Source organism: Epinephelus lanceolatus, chromosome 23 (assembly GCF_041903045.1).
Source record: "Epinephelus lanceolatus isolate andai-2023 chromosome 23, ASM4190304v1, whole genome shotgun sequence".
NCBI lineage: Eukaryota > Metazoa > Chordata > Actinopteri > Perciformes > Serranidae > Epinephelus > Epinephelus lanceolatus.
The window spans coordinates 14,474,755-14,493,651 of record NC_135756.1 but is presented as its reverse complement, the minus strand read 5'-3'; the positions used below and the strand labels follow the sequence as shown (position 1 = coordinate 14,493,651).

Here is an 18,897-nt window from a genome sequence, read left to right as displayed (position 1 = left end):
TTATTTTTGTTAAAATCAATAGTTCATCTAATCTGTTTCATCTTGTTTCATTTTATCTCAGGAAAGAACTGTGTAGTCATCAATGCCCGATGCTGCTAGTCTTTTCTGTTCTACATGTAAAGGTATATAGCTTTTTAGGTCAACCATGGTATTGGATCGGTATCCGGTATCGGCTGATACTCAAAGTCACAGCATTGCAATCGGTATCGAAACTGAAAAAGCTGGATCGGTGCATCTCTAGTCACAACTCGTGAACTGTGGTCAACAAGAAAGTTTGCTCCGGCCTGTAGGCAGTGCTCAACTGGCCTGGTTTTGGCTGAACTGTAGCCAACATGGCAGCCATGTCACAAACCTTCTCATTTTACAGCTAAACAGTACACTAAAATGTTTCCGAAAGCATTTTATCTTGATTCATATTTGAACAGCGCTGCCTAGTTTTCCAGCAACATGATTGACACCTGCTTTATAGACTCCTCAGCTCTGATTGGGTGTTTTCATTTAGCTGTAGTGGATTCTTGCAAATGCCATTAGAAGCACTATGAGGAGGCAGAGGAACATGCTTGTTCTCACAGACTGTCTGTCTCCTGTACTACTGTCAGGATGTAGCTTTAACTGTAGTTTATAAATGCAGTTTGTATTTGTTAACCTCATCATTTGATAGGATTTTCTGAGGTCAAAATGAGCAGTGAGGCTGAACTGATGGCCCTGCTATCTCATGCAGAATGCACATTATTATTGTGACCAGACAAAGCCATAATAATGTTACTTCATATTGTTTCGTCACCAGTTTAGTTTTTGGAGCCTTTTGCTGTGAACAAAGTGAACCACTAAGATAAATATTTGTGCCTAAATCCTCTGTTTGACCCCAGTGTTTCGTTTCGTATCTGCTTGCGCAAGCCTGTGCACACACATGTTGCTGCAACAACAGCTGCTTGACTCCTGCCATCCCCATAGCAACCACCTCCATACTTTCCAGCAGTCTCTAACCCCATCACCTTTAGCCCCTCTCTGTCCCCCACAGTCAACAGCATCCAAGCTTCCTGCAGTCTTCCGTGCATGTCATGGAGCACCACTTGTTGACCTAACACTTCCTGTTTTCAGGTCTGTGGGATGGTGTTCACCAGCTGCTTGTACAGAAGGATCAAGATGGAGCCTTACTGAGCACACCAGGCCCCACAACACACCACCTTCAACAGGCAGATGGAGCAGTGACCTGCTGACACCTTAACACCGAACTCTGAACCATGAACTCTGAGCTAAGCCAAGTGCACAGACACGTTCCAGGGCACCCACATCGCAGTCAGAAAAACAGTGCCACTGCTAGACAGGCAGAAGAATTTGGCTCTTCTTGTACTTGTGTGACAAAGCACTTAAATCCAGGCTTAAACATTTCTGAAACCTGACTGCGATCGCGGCCCACTGGAACAGCACATCTGTTCGCATCACTGCCTTGGCTTAGATGCATGCTTCTGTTTGAGCAGGACAAAAGAAAGGGATGTAGTCGTAATACATTCTCTGTTCAACTAATGATGATCCAAAGGTTACACAGTTTACAGTGCTGTTGAAGAAAGGTATTTGTCTGGATGTATATTTTGGAAACACAATGTGCCTCTTAAACAAGTCTGCTGGTGAATAATTACTAATTTTGTACCTGAAATCTCAAAGGGAGCTGACGATGCACTGTGATAAACGATATCTTTATATTTGTAGTTATGTCTATATTCCTGAAAGTAGCAGCACTGAATGTTGAACTATAGCGTCGTTATTGACTTTAAATGTACAGCTACAAACATAAGGACATGCTCAGACAGTCTTAAGAAAAAGAAAAGTCATTTTCTCCAATGGTTGCCAGATTCCTGAATCTGTAACTCCACCTAGTGGTTGCCACTGGTCATGTCCTGTACTGTGTGTGATATACATTTTGTAATACATCAAAATCAGTTATTGATCTTCATGTGTGACAGATAAATACACGTGTCAGATGGGTTTTGACATTAGCAAACATTCCCCTCTGTGAATTTAAGACCCATTTTCATCATCTCCCAGACACACTGAGGTCTCATTCTCTACAGTGAAGAAGCTGACCTTTTGTGAGAGCTAAAGAAAGTAAAGACTATGTTGTTTTTCGCAGCCTAATCTATCACTCGCCATCCCCTTTTCCGTAGCTATTACTCACGGAACAGTGAGTGGCCTTGTTGCCGCTATACTGTAGAGGTGAGAAGTCTCGGCTCGGCTGTTGTGGAGTATAAAGTATGAGAAATATGTACCGAGTTGTTTCTGTTTCAAAGATCTAAAAGTGAAATATCCATGTGACATTTTTTCATTTATATCCTTTGCAATAATACAACACCATTGCCAAGACTCAGTACTCTACTGTATAAAGGGACCTTGTTAGCGTAGTGTTTTGTCCACAGACTGACTTACAACTGAACGGTGCTAATGTATGTCAATGGTTGATGATGAGATACGACATTGGCATGTGCTCCCACTACTGACTGCTGTTCAAAATATTGATACAAACATCAATAAATGTTTAAATATTGCCGTATTAACAGGTTTCATTGTGTTAATGAAAGACAGATATTTAAGAGCAGGCAGCTATGACGCTGTGATTGCTGTTTGGCGATGCTCTAGTTGACGAGATTATAATCATGAGGGCATCGTGTCAACTTAAGTAAGTTTATTTATCTGGGCACAAGCTTGTCCCAGAAGGCTGTACAGTTTCCATTGCATCTGACATTCATCCATGGACTTAAATATATAAGGGCTCTGACAGTTTGAGTTGTGAACCACTAGAGGGAGACAGAGATTTTCCATTTGCAGTGGCTCAGGCTTGACATCCAGTTTTACATGTCAAATAATCCTGCTGTATTTTAAAATTGGACCCAGTTGAGACAGTTTGGTCTCACCCAACACTCAAAGTGAGCATTCCTTAATAGCAGACGATACTCCGACCGAATGTTATTGCAGATTCATTTTTGTCACCTCTGAACATTTCAGGCCCTCACAGATCCCTGTCAGCTCTAAATAAAGATGTCTGATATGTGCTGCATTCATGTGCTTAAAGTCGTAATGTGGAAACAACATGGACACAAATACAAAGACGACGTGTTGTATTTTATTGCTTAGAACATTTAAACAAGTTGAAAACAGTCTGAATCTTTATACTGTATTACAAGGTGGTTTCGTCCAAGACATGTTGCTAACTAATTTAGGTCACTCTACGTGGACAGCGACTAACAGTTACAACCTAATACCATAATACAAATTATATATGACATGCTAAATGTTGATTAATAAAAAGTTTATAACCATCAACCAGAGTAGTTGACTGAAGTTACATGACTTGGACTCGAGTCACAAATTTAATGACTTTAGACTTCACAAAATCAAATACAACTTGCAACTCAACTAGGACTTTAACACCAGTGACTCGTGACTTCACTTGAATGTGTGCCATAGATCAACTAATTTCCTTTCATTTCCTTGATTAGCTAATATTTACGCTGTTCATTTCCAGCAGGTCAAAACTTGATTCTCCAGATTCACTTTGTTTGAGTCACTGTGACAGTATCCGTTCAAGTTGCAGGAGAGAATCATGGAGAACATAGTTTATGTTACTGAGCGCCAGTAAGGAAGAATGATACCAAAGATAATTTTGTTCATTTTGTTATCACAAAACCAACTGCAGTATGTAATTTGCGCATATTGAAAATAACAAACAGAGACGCAACAACTTCCAACTTGTCACAAATATATACAAATTTAAAAAGCATTCACGTTTTTGGGAATTTAATACATTTTACTCTGTTGTTAAAATGGCATTACATTTGGTGAAGAGCGCATTATGACTCGTTTAGAACTTCAGCCTCAAAGTTCAGGACCTGGGACATGACTGCAAAGTCTAATTGTAATGGTAACCTGCAAAGCAATAACGTGGTCCCTCCTCTGGTATCAACTTAACATTTACTTTTGTCTGCCATATTCCTGCATCTTTGACGTCAACTTGGCAACTCGTGCACCAAAATTTTCACCAATTTTCAAAGTTATTGTTCTGACTTAACTGGACATGAATTTTCCCAGTTGAATTACATTTGGTGAAGAGCGCATTATGACTTGTTTAAGACTTGAAACTCTGAAGTTTAGGTCCTGGGTCTTGACTCGGAACATGCCTGTCTTGACTTGGGACTTGAGTGCAAAGACTTGAGACTTAGATGAGACTTGGGAAGCAATGACTTGGTTCCACCTCTGCCATCAACCAAACATTTACTTTCATACACCATGTCTCTGCATATATGAAATCTACTCTGCAACTCATGTCAAAATTGTATCCAACTTGCCAAGTTGTTCCTACTTGAGAGAGCGTTCAGGTGAATTTTCTAGTCAGATTACATTTGGTGAGGAGGGCATTATGAATTGTTTAGGACTTGAAACTGTAAGTGTAGGACCTGGGTCTTGACTCTGAACTTGCCTGTCTTGACTTGGGACTTAGTTGAGACTTTTGAAGCAATGACTTGGTTCCACCAAACATTCCAAACATTTACTTTCGTCCACCATGCCTCTGCATAGGTGGCATCAACTCGGCAACTCGTGCCAAAATTTTCGCTAGCTGTCCAAATTGTGGATGAATTTTCCTAGTCAGATTACGTTTGATGAGGAGCGCAAGAGTCTTTGTTTAGGACTTGATACTCAAAGTTGAGGACTCTGGACCTGACCTTGGACTTGCCTGTCTTGACTTGGGACTGAGGGTGCTTTCATACCTGCTCCGTTTGGTTTGGTTCAGTCAATCTCAAGTTTGTTTGCCCCCTAAGTGCGTTTTTTTAGGGCAGGTGTTAACACAGCAATCACACTCTGGTGCGCACCAAAACAACCAGACCGAGACCTTCTTGAAGAGGTGGTCTCAGTGCGGTTACAAATGAACTCTGGTGCGGTTCGTTTGTGGTGAGAACGTGTTCCGACCTGGATCTGAACCAACTGCAGTCACATGACACATTGTTTGGGTTAAACATGAGCATGTTACAGTCCTGAAGGATTATTAATGTGCACCTCCTCCTGTACTGCCTTAATATGCACATTCAGCACATCCAATGCATCAAAACATTGTTTTCTAGTTGGAGCCGCGCCTCGTTTTCAAACTGTATGGTTTGACTAAAATGAACAATGACAGCAATATAGTCCACGATGAGCAGCGCTAAAATCATCCTGCGTAGTTGTTCCTCCATTGTGACATTAGAAAGTGTCACATTTATTTTGCAAGTGTACTCTTCTTCAACGTTTTGTTTACTTCCTGGATTTTTCCCACATGGAAATTCTGACCAATCGAGCAGCTTTCTCGCACAAAGCATTTTTTTCTGGTCCAACTGTAAATGCTTACAATGCAAACTCTAGGTCTGAGAGCACCCTTAGATGTGACTTGCAAAGCAATGACTTTTCTTTGTGTCTGCATATATGATGTCATCTTGTGTACCAAAACTGTTCACCAACTTTCCGAGTTGTTCCAGCATGTGGGAGCGTTAAGGTAAATTTTCCCGGCCTGGAAGTCATTTCTCCATTTATTCCGACACCACATGAATGCAAGGAAAATTGGCACGTGTCTCACTGCGTTTTTATACCTGTGAGAGCCAAACCTTAGGACACTGATTCATGCTAAAGCTTACTCACTTGTCTATGTTTCATAAACAGTGCCTTCTCATTACATCAGATCCACTTTGCTCTTCAAAATAGCCCTAACTGTTCTTGGCCTGTTTTTACAGCCGCGGTTTTGTGTGAATATTTTTCGGGCTATATCTTTGTATTCACTCTGTGCACAATAGCGCACACATAATAAGCAAAGTCGTGCAAGATAATGTAGGCTGGAGTGAGATCTCAGGTTGAGCTTGGTTATATTATTGAGAAGTGTGTGGGCTACATTAAGAGGACATTGCGAAAGCACTTTTTACTTGTGGGGTCTCCCACAATTCCACATCGGAAAATCTTGTAGAGTTCCCAGTTCAAACCACATTTATTCATTATGCAGAGCTGGTGCAGTTTTAAGCCCTTGTTGAGGCAAAGTCTCCACTTATTAAACACTATGCCACGCACATAGAGTGTGTGTGCATTGTTGTTGGGGCCATACTGTTGGCATATGACCTAACTGCTTGTCATTGAAGCACGACGTTTTCCTTTTTCTGTAGTTCCCCACGGCTCCAGATTACTTACAAGACAGTGTCGGTTCAGAGCGATCTGTCATCGTCACCCATTTAGGAAAAAGGGCAAAAAGTTTTAAAAGAGTTTGGATGTTCTCCAACAGTCTGGCTTCAGTGAGCCCATAGAGTCTGTCAGTCCCTTTGTCTTCATCAGCTATAGGAGGATGGCTCTCATTTCCTGCAGATGTCACACATACTGCGATGCAGAGAAAGGGCACACTGATACTGACAAGATAGAAACACACACACACACACAGCTCTGAGGTTGCACACATTAGCATGCGGTTTACACCGTTTGCCAGAAGAGACCCATGAGGGAGAATTAGGAGCAGCTGGAGATTCACTACTCCCATGTGTTGAGGCCTCTCTGCGTCACAAACACACACACATTCTTACACTCTCCATCACATTGTAGCCGTAGGGGCAGTATTTCGATGAGACAGCTCGGGACGTTACCTAAGAACACATGTTGCAGTATCGTTTGTCTGTCGACTGCGAATGTGTGTTTGCATGTGCAGAGATGAAGTGTAATACAAGCAAATCATTCCAGCAGTGAGCAAAAACAAAATGTACTGATGCCATCTCTAAAGTCTAAATGAATGTGCTTAATTGTGTTCAGATCTGTATTTGTCTCCTTGCGTGTGTGCGAGCTATCACACACTTGATTTATGAGTTCTCTGATTCTATAAGGCATTTGTTGAGCTCTTGTAAAAGGTATTCTTGCATAATACAGCTATGGTCCCAGTAAGTGCACCTGTGTTCAATATGTGCAGAAATACTTAAGCCTCAGTTGTGGTGATCGAACAATGTGGTGCTTTTAGCATACTAGATGTGTGGGAAAGGACTTCTGTAACACGTTTTGTGCTGAATGTAACAAGCTTGAAGTTAAGCAAGACTAGTTAAGGATTTATAAAGAGGTGAAGTCCTTCCTTTTCCAGTGTCCCCCATGGGACCTTATCATTTTTTGATACCGTTTGAGTTTTGTCACAATAAATCCATATGATGTTTGTCAATTTAAAACTGGGGTTGGTAGAAATACATACATTGATTTATTTAATCTTATTTTATTGTAGTTTCATGCAGCCCATTCACTCAGCCCCTCCTCGACCTTCTGTCTCTCTGATCAGACCACAGATGAGGCAAGAATTAGCTAGCTAGCCACCGCCACCTAGCTTCCCGCCGCTGTGGACTGATCCAGACACCCTCCAGAGGATACAGACCTTAAGTCTACTGCTTTAGTGACATGAATTTGGCCTGTGAAGATCCCCTGCCGCTTGGTGTCGCAGTGGGCTGGTGGCCAGCATCAGCGGGGCTAATTTGTGTAATGGCAGCAACAGAAAGTTTGCTGGTCCAGCGGGGAGTATAGGTTGTCCAGTCCCTTGGCTCTGGGCTTTGCGCTGACTTGGGGGTGTCTCCAGAGCTGCAGCCCACTCTCCTCCCAGTCAGGTGGTCTGTTGCAGTAGAGAGTGAGCCAGAGGACTCACTGTGATTAGAGGCTCAAGCTGACGTTAGCTACATACATGTGAACTTGAAGCTGTAGCTGTTAACCTTTAGCTTCAGTTAGCACAAGGCTAAACTGTTAGCAACATTTTTTCTCCATTGCTGAAACACTTTGAGACTGACACATTTTACTTTATTTATTGTCAGACTTTCTCTTAGACTCTCTTTCTGATAATCTTTTTGGTTGCCCAATGCTGGAATAGCAACTCTCTCTGCAGGATTCTCCGCCACTGAATCAGACTTTAACTGAAGGGATGTGCACTTGCATCTACATTCAACAGTCAGTAGGAACGCCCTCTCTCTGAAATGACCTGTGATTGGCCAAAGTCTCCCGTCACTGGCTAGATTTTCTGAAGCCTTAAAACAGAGCCAAGAGGAGGTGCAAAGTTTTCTCTCAGTCCACCTGAACTGCAATATTATCAAAGTTAATTACGGGATTTTTGCCCACTAAGGCTAAAAATATAGAAGATAGATAGCTTCAGAAAATAATTTTGTAAGCCAAGAAAGTCGCAATTTGTTACAGTACTATTAGTTTGTGTGAAATGTCTCTGGAAGCGGAAGAACAAGCGAGACTCACTGCTCATGTGAGTATGAAACACACAGGTATTGTAGCTTCAGCAAGAGAGAGAGAGGTATGATGTCACAGGACTTTTGGATGTGTAGTTTTTTCTAAATACGTAGCCACAGTTTCATACTTAAACAGATTTATAGCAAACTGCAACTTCTGCATCAAAACATTTTTTGTCTCTTGCCATTGACTACTCTGCACATTTTCTGCCATGGTGGTCCACAGGAAGGGAGGGACTTCGCCCCTCTATTGTCCTAGCATGGTTCCTGAAACCGCCTTTGTGTACATGTGTGCATTACAAACAGGAAGACAACAAGTGGCTCGTCCTGAACTGAAACTAGTATTACATCAGTGCCGTTGATATGATCTTTGTATGGCCATTGTCAACCTGCCTGAAGCCACGTGGTCATACAGACAAAATAATGTCAACACTTTGAGGAGAAGGACTTTGAAGTTAAGTCTGTCATAATTACACACACTGCTACAAAGGTGGGTCAGATTAGGTTAAATGTCAGTTAGCATTTGTCAGCTATTCAAAGAGTCTGGAAATGGACTTCAAAGCAACATGACAATCAACCCCGGTCCGAAGACTAAATCATTCTGTACACAAACTACAGGTGCATTAATTTACCTCCACATAAACACTGTGACAGAGAGTACCTGTACAGTGTTGCGAGTGTTTAATCACAGTAAAGCTGCTACATTTGTGACTAATTTTAAATTTTTAATATTTAGCAAATCAAGTCCAGGCCCAATGTGGTCCGAAACAGAACCATATCTCTATCAGATTTGGTTTCTAAATGTACATCAACCTTGAAACTCTGACTCACCTCTCAAGGAGTATGTGTCAGGCGTACTGCAACACATTGCAGTAGCTCCAGCCATAAATGTGTTTGACAGATTTTTACAGGGATCAAAGGAAAGGAGACTGCGTGTGTGATTGTTTAATGGGATTAGATTATGTAATCCAGTTTTGGTTTTGATCTGGATCAGACCTTCAGTATGAGCTGCTCAGAACCTTTTAGTAGGATTGGGATACCTTTGATCTAAAAACTGTGGATTATCCTGATCCTAGCAGAGAGGTGCATTCAGGGTGGATTTCAGGAACAAAATGGGAGAAAACTTTTACATTGCTCAAATACATATACATTTATTTAGATTTTGTAGGGCTGCCCTCAACTAAGAACTTTCCTAGTCGACCAATACTCATCATTTAGGGCCAATAGTCGACTAGTTGCCTGCATGTTTATGATATTAATGTGATATAAATTAAATGATATATTTTGGGCGGGGCAACACAATGGTTTGAGTTGAAGGTGTGAGAGAGAATAGTATCAGTAACATTGTTAACACTGTGCTACATTACATAGAAATACAAAACTGTACTAATGAACCTTCATTAATATAGGCCTATATTTTATCTACAAGTGCACGTCACACACTGAGCGAGCCGCCTGTTAATGACGCTGTGGGCTAATGGGCATGTAGCTACTTCCATGTTTCAGATGATACGTCATGTTTGTAGTTGACCAATGAAGATGAGTTTACATATCACCTTGGATTCGTCCTTCACCTTCTCAAAATGATCCCACACTTTGGATTTCCTGCCCGACATGTTATTAACTAGCCTGTGGAATAACCGCAGGTACCAGCCCTGGAAATTAGAGGCCGTACACATGCCGCATCTTTAACTGCCTGGAAGACGCGAGGTCGGGCACTGGGTGCTACTCTTGTGTCTTTTTATGCCAGCTTTCAAGGGCGCAGTGGCAGGTTGCGTCAGAGGTCTTGACTGCAGAGCTGATCTTCCAGGAGCTGTTTATAAGTGTGTAGGCCTATCGTCCGTGGGACAGATGTAAAGCTCTGGGTAGCCCTGCACTAACATGATCAACTTTTCTGTATTTATCACACCGAATATTTACAGAAGAAGGGAAGATATCTGTCGGCTGTGATTGGTTTGTAGCATGACTCCTGTCTGACTGCTGAGTGTGGCCACTTCCTGTGTCTGTCCTTTCAAATTAAATCTCCACATGGTTCAGTCATATAGTTTTGATTTATTTTGACAAGGCGCAGCTCCTAATAGAGTTTCATTTTTTGTTTTCTGCGACTAAGCGACCAATGTCTTTCCAACTGATGACCTTTCTAGTTGACTACAGTTACAGTGATAAAGTAGACAATAGGCTACGTAAGACTTAGATCAGATACATTAGGCTAGATCAGCATGCCAACACGAATCGAAACTCAGTAAGGACTAATCTGTCCTTACTGAGTAAAACTTATTTTATTTGGCATTTACAAATGAGTGTAGGGTGCTAACATGGACATAGGCTACTTCCAGACACATTTTCTACCATATTTTATTTCTCATCTACCTCTTTGGGTGTCTTCAAGAGTCTATCCATCTATTCATCCACGTGCAGCGATGTGGAAGTGCCTCTGGTTGCTCACACACTAAACCAATAGGAAATCCCTTAACTTGTCCCTGGAAATACAAAGTCAGTACTTCTTTTCCGCAGCACGTCAGAGTCTCAGTGGTTAGTTTCTTCCTCTGTGTGTACTGGTTGTGGTTTTGGGAGAATTTAAAGCAGGATTATTTAATCAGAAATTCAATTGGGCCAGATTTTAAAACCAGAAAAATGTAGATGGGCCAGACATTTTCAGTAGCCTTTTTATGCTCCTGGTAATTACAAAGTTTTAACAATGAAAATTAATTCAGTAAAAAATAGCAATGTTTATCATTTCAGTTTTGAAATTTAAAATATAAATATTTTTAGTCATACACCTCATCCAGGCACGTAGTGTGTAGTGTAGAAACAATGCCACCAACTGTAACTAATAACACACTCTATCTCCTCCTACTCGTATTTCTCTCCTTCCCTTTCCCCCCTGTCTCCCACACACACACCTCACCTCATGATGTTATCCACTGAGGTCAATGAAAAGTGTTAAAGAAAAGATATATGATGTATTTTTTATTTAACCGCAGCCCAGATGTTTTGAAAGCTACCAAGCGTGGTTGGAACTGCGTCACATGAGATAACATCGATTTGTGAAAGATATGATTGGTGATGAGAAGGAAGAGAGATGCCTCACGAGTCAGCTACTGCCAGACACTATATGTAGTTTACATATTCTGTCATACCAGTATATCAGATTTATGTATGCTCGGCTGCTTGGAAGTTGCTCCTGGGCCGGGTGTGGGCCGACGATTGAAAAGGCCTGACTTACAGTGTTGAAGTAGTGTTTTCAAACATGGGGCTCTGGATCTAAGAGGTGGCAAGATAAATCTGTTGAAATGACCGCCAGTTATACACAATGCAATCTGTTACTTGGGGTTGCAAGTGGACAAACCTTCATTGTAAGGGGTCAAAAGCCTAAAAGATACCTTTTGATTTCAAACAGACGGTGTATTGGGCTGTGTTGGCCTCGAATGACAGATCTGCTTTGCCATTACTCTAAAGCGGGATGTATACTTGTGTTTCAGCTCTATGCAGACCCTACGATGTAGCCTATGCCATTGTGAGCATTTATACTTGAGCAGTGGTGTGTCTGTAGTTGCGTTTCCATTACAGTTTTGTACAAAATAAATGCGATATTTCTAAAGTTTCGACAAAGTACAATTGCGACTTGCAGGTGTTTCCGTTAAATGGTGTTTTGCGTATGAGCTGTAATTCTTGTAAAATCTCGAGACTCCGCTTTGTTTGCGGAAGTAAGATGGACATTCCAAATCTCTTGCAAGCTGGAACAATCATCTCGGTTGCCACTGCTGCTGTTGCAATAGTCTACAACCGAAGACGAAGACAGCGAGTGGTATTCCAAAGGCAAAGTCCTTATGTGTGGCAGTGACCACGGATAAAGGATTTCTGGGACAGGATCGTGAACGAGGAATTCACAGAGGACTCGAATGTCGGGTGACGTATATTTGCGAAAAAAGTGTTTCCATTACATTTTTGCGATATACTTCTGTATCGACACATCTGAAAAAACCACCTCATGAGAGCATAAGAACTTTTTCTCGATATTTGAGAGGTTTTTTTTTCGAAATGTAGGTGTTTCCATTACCAGTTTTTTATTGCGATATTTAGGTTTTGCACATTTCTAGGGTTAATGGAAACACACTTTGTGTCACTCTACAGTTACACCTCCAGAACACTAGTTGGTGGTGGGGTTTCTGTGAAGTGCTGTAAAGTTTAGTTGATTCAAAACACACATTAAACACACATTAAACATGGCTTAATGGAGACAATTTCAAACACAAGTACACAAATCAGCTTCACTATAACTCACAGCATTCACAGACAAACACTTGTCTTTATCTGGACACATTTTCCCAACAAATATAACATGCTAATGTTTTTAGCACAAGCCTATGGCATTTTACATTGTATAAATTAGCTTAGCTCATATGAAGCCAGGGACAACAGCAACATTTAACAAAGGTAAATATACAATATTCGGCTCCATTACAACTCACAAGTTTTACTGGCAAAACAACTGTCTTATACTAAACACGTTTCCAAGCAAATACAACATGCTAACATTATCAGCACAAGCCTATGGCATTTTACATTGTATAAATTAACCTAGCGACGAACAGAAATTTCCTCTGCTCATATGAAGCCAGAATAAATCAAGCACAAGATTCAAGATGCTTTTTTGTGGAGGCTTTATTGTCTTCACAATTTATTGTTTCTTATCTGTGAAATTAAAGTAAATAAAAGCTTTGTTTCCACTGAGGGAAATGGTTTCAGCTTACAAACATAGACGGGATCTGCGTCATCGTGACATGTAGTTACATCTCTGGGAAGGTGCACATCAGGCTACAGCGTAGGCTCTATGTCGACGCAAATGAATGAATGAATTATAAAATTGCTGGCGGGCCATCCGGGAACCTATTACGGGCCAGATTTGTTGGATATCACTGCTCTAAGTCAAAAGCTCAACTCACCTCAGCTCTACCTGGGCACCATCTTCCATCAACTTGAATTTGAAGCCCAAATAAGTGACAAAGATGGCACCCAGCATACATCTAACTATTTACTATATTAAATGTCCCCTTTTAAATGTATGGGCGACGTCAAACTATGTGCATATTGTCTGCGTAGGAAGACATGTCATCTTTAGGTTTTATGGTTTGCACTGACAGCTAACTACTTTCTAACTATGAGTTCATATCCCTGACCCCTAAATGTTTCTCGCTGGCTTCCCAGTCCCCCCCCACAGTTGAGAAAGCTGTGGTTTCAGAGGTATGTGTGTGTGTCTTTCACAGTGTGTGTGGGAGGGTCTTTGTCCATGGGAGAATGAGTTTAGATGGAAACAAACCCAGAAAGTGTTTCAAGACGGCGTTTCAAAAGCCTCTGTCTGATAATGATGATGAGCGTCATGTTGATGAGGGTGTTGATTGATACCAAGCAGATGGCGGGGGTGGTGGCAAGGTTACTCAACCACATTGTGATGTATTGCACTTCACCGCAGGTACCATCGCGGTATCTGGTGAAACAGTGATAAAGCAGGAGATTGTGTGGGTTTAGAAATGCGAGGCTGATGCGTCCACACCCTCGTGACTAAAACTTGCCGTGATATAAATATCATAAAGTCAGACTGATGTCCTATTGTGTACTTGACTGTGATAAATACTGACAGTTAAATTAGCATGCTTACATAATCTAGCTTTGTGTATCAGTGTGTTTGTGTAACACCCATAGATTGTTGTGATTTGTGGTATGTGATCAGATTTGCTTACATTACACTCGGACCTGACAGACTCGTTTCCCAGCGTGAGTCAAAGAGACGTGTCTGTTGGGTCTAAAAAACAGGCTTCAAAGTGATGGATGTTGTGTTACTCATATGTGGTAAAATGGGCCAACAACTCGGCTCTGGAATTCCATGCTTCAAGTATGTCAGAAGCGCTGGACTTTAACATGGCTCCTTCGGAATCCACTGATGGTGTTGTTACACTGTAATTTATATGGGCTGAGTAGTGTTTCTGTTTAAAGCCAGGGTTGGAGTCTGTAAACTTTCACAAGCTGGCTATAGTCTGTCTCTGCACCCTATGGATTGTTCTGTCAGTTCATATGCACAGAAATATACTCAGCTTTGTAGTGTTTTCTGTATAAAAACCTCTGAGCTGCAGCTACACATTTTATGACAACAGTATCTGGTGTGTATGTGTACTGTGTGTTTGCCATATGCAAACTGACGCACATGCGGTTTTGGGTTTGCGTGCGAGATGCCCATATGATATCAATAATACCTACCTTTCCGGTCAATGACAAACATGACACGACAGTATTTCAGAAATGAAGAGCAGTGGCGTTTGTTTAAACACCGAGCCGGAAAGGATAAAGGATAAAAACAGATTAGTCTGTCAACCTGTGTTTGTTTACGCTGCCAGATGAATAGAAGAGGAAGAGGCGGATATGATATTTGGAAGGGAAGTGTATTTATCATATGCACAGGAACAAAATAGCGTGAGAGGAAATTCTGCTTCTCCCTCTGAGATTGATGGCATGGAGGAGAGCATGGGAGCGACCTTGACTTGGTCGTGAGAGTGGCGTGAGTTCTGAGACAGAAACGGAGAGGCAGAGTTTGTAATCAGTAAACAGGCTCTCGAGTGCCCTTTAGGAAGTGAACGCTTAAACACGAGGCGCTGTGCCATTACAGCGCATGGCCTTGAGAGTCAAGATAGAAGCAATGAAGACAGATGGCAAATTGGTTGAAAGGGAGGAGAAAGATGTTTGGACTTTGAAAACGCTCAGGATTCAATAGAAAATCTGGACTAAATGAGCACAGGCATCATACTGTGATGCACATTCTTTGTTTCAGAAAGCAGACTCATTTGCTGAATGAGGTTTTTACATAACTGCAGGCAGGATTCCTGCTTAGTTTATCAATTTCATCGGATCATATACAGCACTTCAAAACTTTTTTACTGAGACAGGATTGCTTTGGTCCAGTCTCACATCATCAAGATCACTCATGAATTATGGTACCTTTTAAGAAGGACTTTGCAGAATTGACCCTTCACTAAGTCCCGCCACTGGACGCACACTGGCCAATCATAACGTCCGACAACAACACAGCTGTGCTCCATTGACTCTAATGCAGTCGTTTCAGATTTCCTTCATTTTCAGGCTGGTTGTGTGGATTTGGAGGTAACGTCGTGTGTTAATGATACTCGTTACCTGGAGAGGTTGGAAAAAGATATATGTTTCTTCCCTGTTCCAAAACCAAAATCAGACCCTGAAAAGTGTAGGGTTAGCTAACTAGCTACTGAAAATATAGCCTACTGAATGTATACACATGCTGCTTTTGCTTTTTAATGATTATAACAGTGAAACAAAGACTGACCCTGCTGTACAGGAACCAGTGAAGGGAAGCAGGGAAACTTTGCTGATATTCAACCAGCTGTGTGTCATCACAGTGTGTGTAGAGGAACTTTGTTTGACTTTCCCTGGAGATCCCTGCCCGCCTGGCGGCGGAGGTCTGGGTGCTGGCAGCAGCATGGGGTCGAAGCACACAGTTCATCTGCACACACTGCGATGCCACACAGCTGGTTCAATATCAGCAGAGTTTCCCTTTATATTCATTGTCTTCTGTGGCGATCAGCAGTGATGTGGTGGTTCACTTGTACACTGTGATCTGTAGCCTATAGTTCGGCTTTAGCTTCTAACTATCTTTGTCTTTTTAACCTGTTGTTGCTGCTGAGTCAGTTTGACATCCTGGATATATCCTTCAGACACAGACTGTAGACCCCTCTGTCTGCTTCTCTCTGGAATCACTCTTTCATTGTTCCAAACATATGATAATATTTCTTCAGGGAGTGCAGTTAGTTACAGTGTGGGCTCCATGCTTACTGCGACAGCTTGACGGACCATCACAAAGGGGCGGGGCTTAGCCAAAGGTCAATTACTCTCACTGGGGCTGTCACTTTTCATTCAAAACTCAGCTGTTCCACACCTGTTTGAATTCAAAATTTACAATCTATAAGCGCAACAGACTGATTATTTACAGCGGGGGTGGCAAAGCTTCTTTGATTGTTGGCCATACACAGAAAATATAAGGAGTCATGGGCTTAACAATAGTAAATGCATTATTTTCAACCAGTTACATGGCAAGAAATTGACATTATTGTAATTTATTGGCTCCTCCTGACCGGACAATCACAACACCAAAGCACCTGAGTAGCATTGTGTGGAAGTATTTTGGGTTCTACACCGTAGGTGGAAAAGTAACTAACAAAGTGTCGACTTTGTACAAAGCAGCTGTTTTACCCTACAACAACAAAAAAATCTGCGGACTCACCTGCTAACATTAGCTTGCAAGTGAACAACCTTGTCAACCTTGAATGTACATCCCTGGCCATACATGTTTATGAGACAGTCACAGCTCACTGTATTTCAGACTCATGGGAACAGTTGCGTTAATTGATGAAGGAGCTGAGAGGCAGCCACATAGCTGAAAGCATCGGCAGCTGGCTGGATGATTTTGACATCTCCCGTGAAGCTGTTGTAGCTGTCGTTGAACTGAGTGAACACCATTACTCATGAAATAACTGGTTATGTCATGTTAATGTAATGTTAAGTAATTGAAACAGCCGGTAATGTAAAGTTAATGAACTGCTGTCAACATTATTTTTTCAGCAGGGGCATTGGAATTCTTTAGAACAGTTTGCGTGTCGTTTCAGATTCGTACGATCTTGATTTTTGGGAAAAGTGACAGCCCTACCTCTTGTATGATTGAAACATTTCAGCTGGTAACAAAAGTATGTGGTAACTTGCTAACAAGGACTGCTGTAGTCTGTGTCTACGTCGGGAAATCATGTCGCTTCGCTTCAAGTTTTTGATGTATGAAAACACAGCTCATTATCAACTCTAATACGGAGCGCTGTAACATCCATCCCAACAATCTCGTTAAACTTCTCCAGCATCTGTCATCACTCATACTGTATCAGTCATTACTGCCTGAGGTATCCTATATTCCTCTGCTAAACCAAAGTCTTAAAATACCTCTGATAGAGTCAGAAGAATGTAAACCAAGCATATGGAGATCCTCGTGCTGCGGCTCAGCAGGAAATCACGTGTTTACAAAAATTAATATTCTAATTGACAGTTTCACGGCAGCAGCGCACTCGAGATATTTATCTTTATCTTCGCCTTGATATGAGCATAATTTTGACATTTACAAAGCTGTAATGCAGGTTTGGAAACATAAACAGCATATGGTATTTCATGGGAGTGTGATAATGTTTATGCTTGTGGCTCTTCAAGTGTCAACCCTAATTTTCTCTGCTTTGGACAGAGAGGTGCGTGTCAGGCCAGAAGGTGTGCAGCTGTGGGAGCTTTACAGTCTTTACATCTGGATATTCTTTTCAATACTGGAGAGGATGAAATGTGTCTCAATAAATTAGGATTTATCCGGTGAACACAATTTTGAGTGTTGTAGCTGTCGGTCCTGGCCGCAGCTGCTGCATCCCGTCAGTGAAACGTATCTGCAAATTGAATGATTACAAACTGATGTGGTTGATAAACAAAGATTGCTTCAGGCTCCGGGTTTTTAACGTAAAGTAGCTCTCCTTTAACTCCCCAGTATGCCTGTATGAAGAAACTCAGCACCGCGCACTCTTGATACACTACTGCAGGGCAGTCATGAGCAGTGAGTTTATCCACCTGGCAGTTTGGCCAGAAAAAATGAGTGGGCTCACCTTCAACTGCATGCACTGTTGAATCTCGCAAATGTGAGGGAAATCCTGCACTGCCAACACTCCACTGGTGACCCTAAAACAACATTATTTGTCTTGCACGTGATTTCTGTGTGGGATTAAATAAAGAATAGTGGTTCTTTTCTTCATAAACTGCCCTACAGCTGGTTTGCTAATTAAAAAACACTCATATAAATGATTAAATTCCCATCCTTGACCTATTTTTCCAGAGTTTAAAAAACGTACACATAATAAACGCGATGCAGACAAAATTGAAAACAGAGGCAGAGGAAAAGTCTTGCCCACCTTCACTGTATACACTGAAGGTCTGATTCAAGGACTGTAAAAGGGGCCTGCGATGTAAAATGTGCTCGCCGCAAATAAAAAGCTTCCAGAAGTTTTTTATTGTCACTCCCCAATCTCTGCTGTTTGTGGTGAGTGACTCCGTACATGCTACAGTATGTTCAGTACATCCATGTATATCTGCACATGTAATGAGTATTTTTATAAAAAGGGTAGCTTCAGGTTCAGGGTTATTCACTTTTGATGTATCTCTCCTCGGAAAACAGACTGCAAAATAGGTAACCGTACGTCCCAACCCTCACCTATGGTCATGAGCCGAAAGAATGAGATTGCGGACACAAGCAGTTGAAATTAGTTTTCACCAAAGGGTGGTTTGGCATAGAGATAGGGCGAGGAGCTCGGAGTAGACTCGCTGCTCCTTTGCGTCAGAAGGGGCCAACTGAGGTGGTTCGGGCATCCGATCAGGATGCCTCCTGGATGCCTACATTTAGAGGTTTTCGAGGCACATCCAACTGGTAGGAGGCCCCGCAGCAGACCCAGAACACACTGGAGGGATTGTATATCTCATCTGGCTTGGGAACGCCTCGGGATCCCCCAGGAGGAGCTGGAAAATGTTTCTTGGGAGAAGGACATCTGGAATACCT

General features: G+C 41.8%; 1 protein-coding gene across 4 annotated transcripts in view; it reads left to right on the top strand.

The window, feature by feature from the left end:
• The window catches only part of tspan11 (tetraspanin 11), a 46,403-nt gene extending 43,353 nt beyond the window's left edge, over positions 1-3,050 (top strand). For all 4 annotated transcript variants that reach the window (XM_078165441.1, XM_078165440.1, XM_078165439.1 and 1 more), the window contains one exon: positions 1,102-3,050. Coding sequence is in view for 1 of the 4 variants with exons in the window: in XM_033615296.2 (XP_033471187.2) it covers positions 1,102-1,161 (60 nt within the window). In the remaining 3 variants the exon portion in view is untranslated. The remainder of the gene's footprint in view (positions 1-1,101) is intronic.
• Positions 3,051-18,897: the final 15,847 nt, after the last annotated feature.